A 14,619-nucleotide genomic window follows, 5' to 3' on the forward strand; every position below is an offset into this window, starting at 1 on the left:
CAGGAGAAAGACTCCACCTGCCTTTGCAGGAGGGGCCACACTGGCAGCACGAGAAGGCAGGCAGGCAGCCCCAGGACTGTCCCCAGGCTGACAGGTTGACATTCGCCAACGACCTGAATAAGCATGGAAGTGATTCTTTCCCAAAGCTTCCAGATAAGATCCCTTCTCAGCCAACACCTCGATTTCTGCCTCGTGAGAATGGAAGACCCAGCCAAGCCATGTCAGATTTCTGACCTGGGGGCTGTGAGATAACAAGTGGGTATTAAGTTCATAGTAATTTGCTACGGCAGCAACACAAAACTAAACAGGACAAGCCTGATTCCTCCCCCATGATACAGCCTCTAGACACCCTCCCAAAGTGCCTTCCCCGCGTCCCAGCCAAGCCCCGCCTGGGTCAGGCCGCTCCCTCCCTGGACCCACTCAAGATGCTTTCACTCTGACACCCTCCTGGCCCCCAGGCTTCCCCCGGCCAGCTCCGCCCTCCCTGGCCAGCCCCGCCCTCCCCACCAGGAACTTGACTCTGTCCTGCCTCACTGGGTGCAGTGCTTTCCAGGGGGTGTCCCTTCTTCCTCCCAAGTCTTGAGACACCAAGACTCAGTCGGGTGCCTCCCTTATGGCCCCGTAACACTTATCACTACACGTATGGAGCCCCTGACAAGCCTTAGCTTACAGAAGGACCGATTCACCTCAGTCGGCCTCACCGTGCAGGGTGCACGCAGGGCAGGCCGGGTGTAGGACACTGTCACGCAGACCAGGCAAGGCTTTGCGTGTTTCTGGTTAAAATAACCCCTTGGAGTTGTAGTGGGATTTGCAGTTTTCCAAGAGTTTCCAAATATATTATCTCATGTAATTTTTACAAAATAAACCATGAGATAAAACAAGGCAGGTATTTTTAATTCCCAGTTTTTACAGGTGAGAAGACAGAGGCTCTAAAAGGTTCTGAGGTTTGTCCGCTAGCCCACGTGAGAAACCCTGCCTCACAGACTCAGTGCTGCCACGCGCAGGGCAAACACAACTCTGAGAATCTAGCCGAGGCAGCAGCAGGGCCACATTGCGAGCTCTGGGGACACTGCCGTGGATCCGCTCTGGCAGGTGTCCAGGCAGTTAGATCTCATTGCGTCTGTTTTCTCCGCTCTCCTCTTTCTCTTTCTCCATGTTTTCTTACAGAAAAAAGTCTACTGTTTAATTTGAAAGCCAACAACATCTGGGTCTAAAGCACTCCTGCTTTGGGGGCACAAAAGCAAAACCTCTCTTGCCAGCAGTGTGATGGTGACGATGCAGCCATGATAGCTTCCCCGGGGCAGACGAGATGGCCCAGCTCTGCCTCTAACACAGGCTCTGCACAAGCCACTGCTCTCTTCCTCCCCTCGGAGAACAGACCCTGTTTCACGTCTCCAACAGCTGCTGAGAGGATGGAGTGAGACAGTGCATCTAAGTCATTTGGCAACTGCCCAGGGATGCATGCACGTGAAGTGTCAAATTCCTCCCCCTCGCTGTGATCACCCCAGTTACCCACATGAAAGCAAATCTGCCTTCTCACCAAAGAATATCCCAGGCTCCTGGCTATGCTCTTAGGATGTGCTGTTTTCTCCTCTTGAAGCTGGCTTTGGCATTCTTTTAAGCTGATTTCATCTTATTCAAAATATTAGTGGGTAAAGAGGGAGGATAATGAAGGAATTAACTGTGGGATTGGCCCCCAAGTCCTACACAGGCCCAAAGGGGTCCCTGACTACATGTTCTCCTCCATTCACAAGATAATCAGAGCAGAGCTGAAAAGACACTGGCTGATACAAATGCAGAAACCCAGTCCACTCTTATACCCCAGTTAAATCATTAACTAAGAAGCACCACCTCCTATGAGTGACTGACTCTTACACAAGAGCTTCCACGGTGCTGAAGGCACATCAACATTTGGGTTGAATTTAACTTTTATCTCTTCTTCATAACCCTTCAGAGATTTTAGATCAGACCCGTAAGGAGTGCTTTCAGATTCAGGTCTGGAGAACTTTCTGAGCATATGGGGCACATTTTCTGGTGATGATCTGTCATGTGGAAATTCATTACAAGTCCAACAAGACCATTTTATTCTAGTAAATCTATAGCTGATTTTCCTTGAATACTTTTTATAATTCTGGAAAACTGATGGCTCTTTAAATCCTCCCATGGTTATTCAGATAAGCATTATGATCACTAACATCAATAAAAATGGCTTGATGATTTTTCCTTTTATAATAAACTTTAGGCCTTGTGTAGGCAATGCAATTTTAAAGACATGACAATATCCTTCTAGATACTATGGTTAAATTATGGCCGAAACACGGAAATCTTTACAGCGCAAGCCTGGATTGCATTTGGAAACATGCACTGGGTGACTTCCAAAGCTCCTGCCTTGGTTTCTCACTAGAGTTCTTGTCCAAGGAGCAGATCTGGAGAAGACAATCTGTTTTAAGTACATCAAAGTTATGATGGGAGTGGAAGTTCAAGTAGATATACAAAAATGAGGACTTTCTGAGATATGGGGGGCAAATCAATCTCTCTTTGGGCATTAGTTTGTTCATCTGTACAAAAGAAATCATACTTGCATTGTGTTGTAAAATGAACTAAATCCATGAGGAAAAGCTCTGTGAATGCTAAGTCAAATTGTGTGTGTTTTATTCTTTTGTATAAAATCAACTTACATCTCCACCTGGAGGAGCATGAGAAGTCCCTGATGTTTCTAAACCAGACTCATCTTCTTTAAAACCAGCAACTGCTCCAGCAGTTCGTTCCTGTTTATGCTGATGACACACCCACACCCCCAGGCATCCAACCTTGGAAACATGGGCTGTGCTAGAAACCTCACTCCCCTGCTCACTGGGATGCCCGATCAGTTCCTTTCACAATATGAATCTGCTTAGGTCAGCCCCTTGCTCAAAAATCACTGACAATTTCCAGCTGTTCTTGCACAAAGGGTCAGAACACGTAAGTCGCCCCCAAGACCCTGTCCTGTCTGGCCTTGCCCAGCCCCTCACTCTGTCATTCCCTCCGCATTCCAGCCACACAGCCCTGCCCAACTGTCCCTTTGCTGGAACCTCCAGCCCCAGGCAGCCTCTGTGGTCACCTCCAGCTCTGAGTCCCCGGCAAAGCCATTATGCACGCCCCGGTAGTGCTCACGTCCTGGGGTGAGAGAGGCACAGAAACATACCCCAGTCCTGGAGCACAGCCATCGTTTGAAATGAGATTTTATGTGAAGTCTTTCCCTGCTTCCCCAACTATGAAATTCATGACAGCAGTGATTCTGTTTTCACTCCTGAATTGTCATCTCAAGCCTAGCACATAATGGGTACTTGTTCATTGCATGAGTAAACCAATCATCTTGGGATCTTCTCTTCAATACACCTCCCACTTAACAGCCTCCAAGAGGTAGAGAGCACACACAGCGTCATAGAGCCACAGACCTAATGGAAGCCACACAGCTGCAAATCCCGTTAGTTCTCAGGGTAATTAAATTGTTGGCAGAAGAAATACTTCACCATATAGCTTCATTATTCTTCCAAACCATAATCCAAGCCGCAAATTACGTTTGAGCTTTTTAAACCACCTGACCTAAGAGAATCATCCTAGTTCTGAGTATAGAATGCTGTTGTGTTGAGGCAACAGCTGTTCCACAATCCCAGGCAGAACCTACGAAGCCAAGAGACACTGATGCTTTGTCCTCAACAAAAGGGGGGGCCCATTAGGACATATCTAGGTCCCGGAGGTGCCCGTGTTACAGGCAGGCCCAGCAAACTGCAGCCCGAGCACCAGACCGGCCCCAACCACCCTGGTGAGTAAAGTGGCCACAACCTGTGCACACCTGCGACAGAGGCCGCAGGGCCCAGGAGCTCCATGGTCCACCATCTGGCCCTTCAAGAGTCTGCCGAGCCATTATAGAAGGCACATAACACGGAAAAATAACCCCGGAAATGTCTTAAAATGCACAGTTTTGTATCTAGAGTTCTTTCCTCACACCTTCTCCCGTGGAAAAGGGTGCCTTATACTGTTTGTGAAAAGGCAGGTGAGCCAAACCCCCGAATCTCCCAACAAGGAGTAACAGCAGGGCCTTCAAGCTGAGAGGGATTTGTCCCAGAAAAGCCAGTTTAGGATCCTGACGCTCAGTGACCCCAATACCTCCATCTCCCCCGTCATGAAATTCCGCACATTTACAGACAGGAAAGACTCACGGGCGTTTTCTGCTCTTCTAGGGGTGAAGCTGGCCCGCGGCCGCGCCCGTGTCCCCCCTCTTCTGCCGCCTTCTCACACACGCTCCGAGGCTCCCGGTCACCTGGTGCCCGCACATCGGAGGAGTATGACTTTGGTTTCAAGCTGCTGGTGAATTCTCTGGACTGAGTTTTTCTGAAGAGAAACAAATGTGGAATTATCAAAGACAGTCTTCAACAAAGACAGCTTTCCCAAAGTAGAGGTCTGCATTCAAATTACGTGGAAACCAGTAATGGGTACCATTTACTGAGCGCTGATGGTAGGCTGAGCCCTTTGCTAGGTATTTAAAGACATTAACTTAATCCTCATAACAACCCTGCGAGGAAGGCGCTGTTATCCTTGCTTTGCTGTAAGAGGCTCAAAATAATGGTATCACTCATCCGAGGCCACGCAGCAGCCAGGACTGAAACCCAGGTCTGCCTGGCTCCTGGTTCGGAAGCTGAACAGCCAGGGCACACGGCCTTTGTGTCGTCAGAAGCAGAGTCCCTTTCTCTCCGTGTGCCCACTTACGGCTGTGAAGTCACAGGACCGCGGCACGGAAGAGAGGACCGCGTGTCTGTTCCTATTTCCCCGCTCGCGCGGGGCTGCCAACACTTCGCAGAGGCCACCCTGGCACCCAGCCCAGGGGACCCATCCCCTGCCTCACTGCTCCCACCCAAGCTACCTTCCTGTCTCTGCAGTTGATTATGTCGCTTCCTCATTCACCACCTCCTCACTGTCACAGAATAAGGTCCAAACTCCTAAACCTGGCCTTCCAGGCACTTCAGAGCACGGCCCCCCTCACCCCTGTGCACCCCAAACAGGCGGAAGGACTCACCATCACCCAAAGTGCCATACATGCTCCATTGAGCGGTCTTAATGATCCCTCTGCCTGCATTGTCCTGCCTGACCTTCTGTAGCTGGAAAACTACTTACCTTTCAAGGTTCACCGCCGTGGATCAGGATGATGGGCTCGGGGAGCCCTCTGCCTGACCTTAGTCCCAGCGCACACCACAGCCTGTGTCTCTGCCTGTTTCTCCTCCTGAACTGCAAGCTCCTGGCCCATCCCTGAGCTCCCAGCACCCAGCACAGACAAGCACCCTCGGGCCCGCTTCCTCTGGGCCCCCCAGAGCCTGAAGCCCGAGGGGTCCCCGCACCTCACCCCTCCCACAGCTGCACTGTTCCAGCGCGAGGCTAGGGAAGCCCGGGGTCACTGGGGAACCACCTCCACGCCCAAGCAGGAAAGCGAAACGGCCGACATGGTGGCGCTGTGAAAATGAAGGGAGTCGCCGGAAGTCTGAAGGAACTTTCCAGAAACTGGGAGTCACCGTGCGCCCTCAAGTCCCACCAGGCCCCCCACAGGGTCTGAGAGCGAGAGGCCTCGCAGCCCCATTGTGTGGTGCCTGGCCAGTCCCGCACGGGCCTGCAGGTTCATACCTGAGCTCCCGCACCTCCTGCCCCGACTTCAGCCGTGCCCTCTGGGCAAGGATCTCATCACAGAGCGTGTCGTAGGGTTTATCGAGGTGGTGCTCACCCATCACCCACACCCAGACTTCCTCGTCGGCTCCCAGTTTCCAATGAACCGATTTGCCGTTGTCTGCAGGCAAAACAGAATTTGGATGAACAAGTATCTTTAGCCATGGGTTAGGATGTTTTCCATCATTAAAGTATCTGAAAATCAGATGAGGCAAAGCCCGTCCAACCTGCTCAGAATGAGCAGCATTCCCAGGGCGGCGGCAGTGGGCTGCAGTACGTTTGTTTGAAAATATGATGAATGTGGTGCCCATTTTCTAAGTGAAGATGCAAGATGGGAAGAAAGCAGGCATTGTCTGCATTATGTTTAGGGTACCAAAGCAGCATCAGGCACCAGAACATCTACAGCCTAAGAATCTCCCTGCAACCCGGCTGCTCCAGGGCTTGGGGTGTCCACTACATTTCTAGGTTTCATTGCTGAGTACAAGGCAAACACTTGAGAGTCAGACCGGCTTTAGTCTAAATCCTAGCCCTGCCACTTAGCTGTGTGGCTTGGACAAATTATTTAATCTCCCTAAGCCTCAATTTTCTTATCTGCAAAATGGGAATGCTAACATCTACTCAGGAGGATGGCTGTGGGGAGGCGGCGACAGCTGTGCAGGCAAGTCCCCAGGTGTCTGATACACGACACATGACGGACTCACAGGAGAGGCTGGCGCCACTGTCCCTCTGTACTGTTGACAGACGGACGTGCCAGCTCAGAGACTCGGGCCAGCCCATGAGAGATGACACGCCCGAAGTGTGAGACGCGGGGAAGCTACTTGAATAACTGAACTTGCGCCTGCTCCCAGCAGGGGTTGTGTTACATTCTCTCTAGTTCCTGCTCCTCAGATGCGGCCGCACAGGTCATGTTCCCTGAAACCTGGGACGGTGGACCATTCCCAGGAGAGGGGGTGGGCAGTCCTAAACCTGAAGGCCCCAGAGGGGACTCACCAGGGCTATCATGGTCCACGGCTGGTCAAGATGCCTGGGCCTGAGGACCCACACTAGCCAGTGGTGTTGAGTGTGTGACATGGGCAGCAGCTGGCATGCAGGCCGGGCCGTGGCCATGTCACAGGAAGTAGAGTGAAGGTAAAGAGGCAGAGGCTTTGGGGCAGGAAGAAAGGGAATTAGATAGGATGTGTCAGATTCAGCGGCCCTGACAGGGGTCTCTGCTCTGAAGACACTGGGGTCCTCCAGGGGGCCCACACAGCTCCCTGAACCCAGGGAGGGGGAATCATTCCCGTAAACTGAGTGTTGGCCTGGTGCCCTCTGCTTCGTACCAAGATAGGGGGGCTAGCAGGGCCTCTGTGTAGCTCCTTCTACAAAATCCTACTGCGTTCCTAACGCTGGCAGGATGCAGAGCTGGGTGCTGCGGAGATGTGGGGTGAAACATCCTCCTGCAGGTCACCCAGAGCCTGGGAGAGAAAGAGTAGGGTGGTAGGTCACTGACTTAATGAACTTCACTGCGTATCTGCTATGTGCCAGGCCCTGAGGTAGACACGCATGAACACTTACAAACAAGACAGACCAGTCCCTCCTTCTAGCTGGGGGAGGCAGGTGCTGACCAACTAGTTACCTAGAAAAGTCGCAGTAACTGGGGAGGGGTGTTGAAGTGCTGCGGGATGTGTGGAGGGCCGGGGACATACACCGTAACCACGAGAGATTTAAGTCCATTGAGGATTCAGAGGATGGAGGATGCTTCAGAAGGACAGGGAAGAAATAAGAAGTTCTTTGTGTTCAGTTTGGGAGGATGGATATGGAATCTGGACAGAGAATAGGGGTGGGTTTGGTGCTGGACACAAGGAACAGCATGACCAAGATCAGAGAAGGGAATCAACATGGGGCCATGAGGAACAAGGGTCTCCGTCAGAGCCGAGAGGCTTTAGAAGCCACCTGGCCATGGGCTGAGGATCATGCAGGGGGAGCAGGTGGCCGCCTGGCACAGGTCCCAGACACCAGGCTGAAGGGTTTAAATTTAGGCCCTGTGTTGCATAAAGCCAGAAAGTGGTACTAAAATCCCAGTGCTTCTACCAACTCTTTACGTGACCATGTATATATCACAATATTTCTCCGAGCCAGAGTTCCCTCTTTGATAAAACAGAGGTAATGAGTCTGAACTCACAGGCCTGTCACATGACAAGTGTTCAAAAAGCATTAGCTCCATGTTCTTGGTCTGAGTGACCAAGCAAGAGTCCACACCTGTAAGACATGACACCGTAAAACTCCTAGAAGAGAACATAGGCAAAACCTCCTCTGACATAAATTGTACCAATGTTTTATTAGGTCAGTCTCCCAAGGCAAAAGAAATAAAAGCAAAAAATAAACAAATGGGACCTAACCAAACGTATAAGCTTTTGCACAGTAAAGGAAACCATCAACAAAATGAAAAAACAACCTATGGAATGGGAGAAAATATTTGCAAACGATGCAAACAACAAAGGGTTAATATTCAAAATATACAGACAGCTCATAGAACTCAATATCAAAAAAATAAACAACCCAATCAAAAAAGGAGCAGAAGACCTAAACAGATGTTTTTCTAAAGAAGACATACAGATGGTCAACAGGCACATGAAAAGATTCTCAACTTCGCTAACTATTAGAGAAATGTAAATCAACCACAATGAGCTATCAACTCACACCAGTCAGAATGGCCATCATCAAAACGTCCACAAATAATAAATGCTAAAGAGGGTGTGGAGAAAAGGGAACCCTCTTACACTATTGGTGGGAATGTAAATTGGTGCATCTGCTATGGAGAACAGTATGGAGGTTCCTTAAAAAACTAAAAATAGAGCTACCATATGATCCAGCAATCCCGCTCCTGGGCATATATCTGGAGAAAACTCTAATTCAAAAAGATACATGCACCCAATGGTCATAGCAGCATGATTTAAAATAGCCAAGACATGGAAACAACCCAAGTGTCCATCAACAGATGAATGGCTTAAGAAGATGTGACACACACACACACACACACACACACACACACACACACACACACTGGAATATTACTCAGCCGTAAAAAAGAATGAAATATTGCCATTTGCAGCAACATGGATGGACCTAGAGAACATTATACTAAATGAAGTAAGTCACACAAAGAAAGACAAATACTATATAATATGTGGAATCTTATATGTGGAATCTAAAAATAATACAAATGAAACCATATCAGAAACAGACTCATAGACATAGAAAACAAACTTATGGTTACTAAAGGGGAGAGGGATAAATTAGGAGTATGGGATTAACAGATACAAACCACATAACAGGTACATAAAATAGATAAACAAGGACCTACCATATAGCACTGTATAATTATTGTACTGTATAATTATACCTACTGTATAATTATATTCAATATTTTATAATAATCTATAATCAAACCTAATCTGCCAAAAAACCCCAAAACCAAACCCTACGCTGTACACCTGAAACTAACGCAGTATTGTAAATCACCTCGACTTCAATTATAAAGAGTCCAGGACAGTCTCTGTGCAGGTGGTGCCAGGACCAGGAAGCCCTGCAGCACGTCTGCACACAGGGAGGACCTGGACCAGGCGGTGTGCAGCGGGTGTACAATGATGTTGCAGGAGACAAAGGGTGGAGAGAAGAGGGGTGAGGCCAGCCGGGCCTGCGCGAGGGGAAGACGGACTCCAACGGGGCGATGGCATCTGGGCGGCCGAGGCAAGGAAGGACTCAAAGATGAGGCCGAAGGTTTGAGAACGTGGGATGATAAACAGTGACGTCAAGAAAATACATGTGTTTGAGGAGTTAGGTAGTGAACGTTTTGGGAAACGAAGAATAAACTATTTTCAGTTTTACTAGAAACCCAGATGGCAAGGTTGAGCACATACCTGAAACATGGAATTGAAGTTTAGAGTGAGGTGGAATGCACAATGTGAATGTGGGGATTACTTTACAGATGCCATCGTGGACACCGCTGGCCCGGAGAATGAAACCCAGGAGAGACCCTTGGAAAAGCATGTGCTTCTTCAGGACACAGAAGAAAAGACAGGGGAAGGAGAGTCCTGATTCAAAAGGAAAAAGAGGGAGAGGGAATTCTGACTCCTAAATAACTGGAAGGAGAGTGGGGAGGATGCCTTGCCTCCAGGAGAGGAGAGGTTCCGACCTCAGAGACGGTCACTTCAGACAGACGGGGCAGGTTGCATGGGGCACAAAGGACTGGGCACAAGTTACTAGGGGAGGAGCAAAGAGGGTTCGGCGGGGCTCAGCAGGCATCACTGAGCTCCTGCCATGACCTGCTGTGCCCGTGGGCAGGACAGAGCAGCCCAGGCGCTCAGGGGAACGTGGACGCTTCCACTGGGTTGCTGCGAGGGGAAGGAGTATGGACGCCAGGGACCAGGCCGGGGATGGGGACACAGGGACAGGAGAGAGCAGGGAAAGAGGGTGCTTTTGAGGAGAGAGAAAAGCTCGGCTGCTTAGAGTTGAAACCTGGCTGCACGGAACCACGTTCAGTTCCCAGTGTGCGTCCTTAAGGTAAAGGTACAAGCATGAGGGGTGTTAACAGGGCAGGCACTGCAACTCGTCCTGACTTAATGCTCTCCAGGTGTCCTGGGCCTCCTGCTGACTTCAACTCAGAGGACAGTGAGAGAGGGACCTGTTACAGCACCTCCATTGAATTATGAGCTTGTTTCCCAGTCTTCAACTCATGTTTCTATGCTGCAGTGCTCTCAAGTTTGCTCTTAGGGACTCAAGAGGCAGTGCTGTAGAATGTCACACAAAAACAGTGACGGGTCACGCACATCCTGGCAAGGCCATGGCCAGGCCCATTCCGCTCTGACGGGGGAGCGTGACGCCGCTCATGCAGCGCGTGTTGGGCCCGCAGGGGGCAGGAGGCAGCACTCGGAGGTGTGGTGTGTGTGACCTCCACTGAGGTCAACGCGACCCCTGGGGCTATGACTGTGCCTCAGAGTCAGCACCTGGTCTCCACTCCGACTGATCCACTTGGAGGGACGAGCACAGTAGCAGGTGCGCATGAGAGGGAGAGGGATGGAGAGAGGGAGAATTGCATGCTCTACCCCCACTGAGAGAAGACCATGGACTTGGAGAACAGAAGCCGGAAGAGCAACAGAACCAGGGCCCCTAACGCATCACGCATGAACTACACCAGGGCTGACGGAAGCAGGGCTCCTACCAACCCCAGGCTGCCGTGTCCATATGCTCCCTGAACTCACAACATCCCAGGACTCTCCCACCACTCTGGCCGCTCCTCTAGGTCACCCACCTCCAACCCAGAAACCAAAGGGTGAATGAATGCCTGGCCGGTGGGGCCTCCGGGACTCGGGTGCTATGGCCATGTCCCTTCTGACTGATGCCCGTGCCAGGTCTGCCTTGAAATGCTTAGAGCACCACCGAGGCTGTTACTAACCCTACTTGACCACAAGGAAATTGACGCTTAGGGAGGGTAACTTGCCCAAGATCATAGAGGCGGTGAAACTGGAACCAGAATTCAAAATTCAGCTGTGAGATGGTAAAACCTGTGTTTAGAGCCACCTCTGATGCATTGTCCAAACGGAAATACTTTTGAGAGCAAGAAAGGAAACCCGCCAACAGGAATGGCAGGAAATGAAGAACGTGCAGGCTCTGCTGAGCAAGCTGGGTGTGGGGTCACTGGCATGTGCCCTCACGGCCCTGCAGAGCTGGACAGCTCCAGCCTCATGTGCATTTAGTGAAGGACAAGGCCCAGTCCTACAGGCACTTCCTGAAGTTAACCTGGTAAGAATCCTGCAGTTACTAACACAGGTCCATCCTTTAAAACTTCAAAAATATTTATGCTTACTATAGAGACAAAAGGACAGGAAGGAAGTTGGAGAATGTGCATGGCACCATGGTCCAGGGAAGCAGGCGGTGGCACAGACAAGTGAGAAGGTGAGCCAGGAGGGAGGCCCGCTGAGTCCACAGCTCGTGGAGGTGAAAGGGAAGGGCAGCCGGTGAGCATCTGCATCCGGTGCTCAACGCATAAGACACCAAGTCCGTTACACTATCCAGCCCAGAGTGAGGGGCACAGACAGGGCTGGGACCAGTGGCTCAGAACAGACCTGGAGTAGATCTGCACCTGAGTTCAAACCCTGACTCCACCGGTGACCCACACAAGTTACTTTCTCCAAGTTTGTTTCCTTATTTGTAAGAATAAGGGGGGCAACGTTCACCTCCCTGGATTCTTGCGAGGATTAAATGAAACAACATAAATACAAGGCTTCTGGCTGGCACACACTAACAGACAAGCAGGTTGGTGGGGGAAACCTCCCTGGGATGGAGCAGGTGGGGTGCAGTGAGGTCAGGAGTAACCAGGGGACTCCCGGGTTTCTGGCTTTGGTGACTCAGGGCCACAGATCATGGTGGAGATTGAGAGGCAGGACCAGGCCTGGGGGGTGGGGAGAACCATGGTGATGGTGATTAACTAGGTTTTGCATCAAGTTTGCAGGGCCTAAGGGTCTTCTAAGCGGAGATGCTCATTGGGTAACTGACATGGAAACCAAAGCTCAGGTGAAAGGTCTGGCTTTGAAATACAGGTGTGAGAGTCTGACATAAAGAGCAGAAGAGATGCCCCAGGGAGAGAATACAGAGACCCTAACCTTAACCTAGTCTCTGAGTCTGTGAATGAGCCTCAGGGAGTCTGTGAACATTGGGAAACTACATGAAACATCCTCTGTGTGCATTTTCCTGGTCCAAGCTTTTCATAAGTTTTCCATGGAGTCTATGGGCCCCTCAATCCCACCTCAAGGTTACCAACCACCGGTGTAGAGTGAGACTCCCCTGGGGAACACGGGTATTCAGGGTCAGGCAGAGACGAAAAAGAAGCCGTCATGGAGACAGCAAGTGACCACGACACCAACAAGAGACTCTGAGAGGCAGCTCACAGGGTCAGACGCAGCTGAGGAATCGACTGACGTAAGAACTGACTCTAGCAGCAGAGGTCACCGTGCTGGGTCAGGAATGAAGGGAGGGGAGGAAGTAGACACGGCAGGTGGCACAAAGCAAGGCTTTATCATCATTTCATGAAAAAGGGAAGGTTTTGCATAAAGGAACTTGCCTGAGAATCCACAAATGAAATTTCACAAGCCCGAGTCTGTTTCAGGGGCACACGTGGAGCCTCTCGGGCACCACACACGGCGCCCAGAGCCCAGCCTCCTGCGTGAGGCTTCTGCCAGCTGGAGAGAGGTCCATTGCTAGGCAGCCTCCTTTGTGTGTGTTACCAGAGAGACTCTTACAGAATAAATGCTCCACGGCAGGACGCCGATGCAAGCACGTGTTCAGACGCGAGCAGGGCACCTGAAGACAACAGGAACTGTTACAAAGCTCCAGGTAAGCTGAACAGGTGGTATGTTTGTCAACAGCATTGGCTCCGGGAGAGTCAGACTCAGGGTCACTTACTAGCTGCTGGCCTGGGCAAGTTATTAAGGTCCCTCGGCCTCATTTTCCTCACCTGTAGAAGGTGAGCGGTAACTCAGCTCCAGGCTTGGCTGTGATCATCTAATGAGATGATATATTTAATCACAGAGTTCAGGGTCTGACATGCCGTCAGCTCAATCAGTGCTGGCTGGTGCCATGTTTACTGTCTAGAGCAGTGCTGTCCAATGGGCGCTCTGCCTGTCATTATACATTTTCTAGTAGCCCAACTAAAAAATCAAAAGAGGAGTTTGCCCAAGATGATGGAGTAGAAAGACCCTGACTCACCCCCTCTCACAAGCACACCAACGTCACAGCTATCTGCAGAACCACTGTCCATGGAAAAGACCAGAACCTTCTACAACTAAAGACATACAGAAGGAGTCACAACGAGACATGTACGCCAGGCGGGTGACCCATAGGCTGGAGAACAATTGTACTGCAGAGGTTCTCCCACAGGAGTGAGCATGCCGAGCCCCCATCAGCCTCCCCAGCCCAGAGTTCCTACACGAGGAAGATGACCCCCAGAGCATTTGACTTTTAAAGGCCAGCAGGGCTTAATCTCGGGAGCCCCACAGGAGTGGGGGAAAGAGAGGCTTCACTCTTAAAGGGCACACACAAAATCTCACATGCACCAGGACCCAGGGCAAAAAGCAGTAATTTGATAAGAGCCTGGGCCAGACCTACGTTTTGGTCTTGGAGAGTCTCCCAGAGAGGTGGGGGTGGCTACGGATCACCCTGGGCCCATAAATACTGGTGGCAGACATATTTGGGAACATTCTATTGCGAGAACATTGCTGTTGGTGGCTGCCATCTTGGCTCATGAGCGCCAAGATCTGGTCCCACCCAACAGCCTGTAGGCAGCACTGCTAGGATGCCTCAGGCCAAACAACCAACTGGATGGGGACATAGCCCCACCCATAAGCAGGCTGCCTAAAGACTTCCTGAGCCCACAGCTGACTCTAGACACACCTCTAGACTTGGCCCTGCCCACCAGCGGGCCAAGACCTAACTCCACACACCAGTGGGCAGGCACTGACCCTTCGCTCCAGGAAGCAGGCACTAGTCTCTAGACCAGGCTCACTGGCCAGGAGGCAGACACCAGAAGCAACAAAACTATGATCCCACAGCCTGCAGATCCAGCCCACCCACAGCTCACCAGACCCTACTGTGGGACCAGCTGGGACCTGGCCCTGCCCACTAGCAGGCCAGCACAAGCTTCAGGACACCCCAGACCCCAGATCCAACTGTGCCAGCAACTGGCTCCCCAACCACCAATGATTTGAAATGGGTTCTGGGATCCCTGGGCCCTGCAGCCAGACTCCAGGACCTGGCTCTGCCTGCCAGCAGTCCAGCACTAGCGCCAGGACCTATGTTCACCTGTCAGTGGGTGCACAATATCCCTGGAGTCTTTGGTACCCTGATTCCACTCACCAGTGAGCCAGCACTAGCCCCAGGGCCCCCTAGGAT

The 14,619-nt window shown here is 51.1% G+C and overlaps 1 protein-coding gene across 10 annotated transcripts in view; it reads right to left on the reverse strand.

The window, feature by feature from the left end:
- Positions 1-14,619, reverse strand: part of SH2D4A (SH2 domain containing 4A) — a 77,796-nt gene that overhangs the window by 51,826 nt on the left and 11,351 nt on the right. For all 10 annotated transcript variants that reach the window (XM_089903822.1, XM_089903821.1, XM_089903823.1 and 7 more), the window contains 2 exons: positions 5,656-5,815; positions 4,203-4,374 (listed from right to left, as the gene is read on the reverse strand). In XM_089903822.1, coding sequence (XP_089759948.1) covers positions 4,203-4,374; positions 5,656-5,815 — 332 coding nt within the window. The remainder of the gene's footprint in view (positions 1-4,202; positions 4,375-5,655; positions 5,816-14,619) is intronic.

This window comes from Delphinapterus leucas, chromosome 21 (assembly GCF_059928025.1).
Source record: "Delphinapterus leucas isolate spDelLeu-1000000601 "Yukka" chromosome 21, BTC_Dleu_Yukka2, whole genome shotgun sequence".
NCBI lineage: Eukaryota > Metazoa > Chordata > Mammalia > Artiodactyla > Monodontidae > Delphinapterus > Delphinapterus leucas.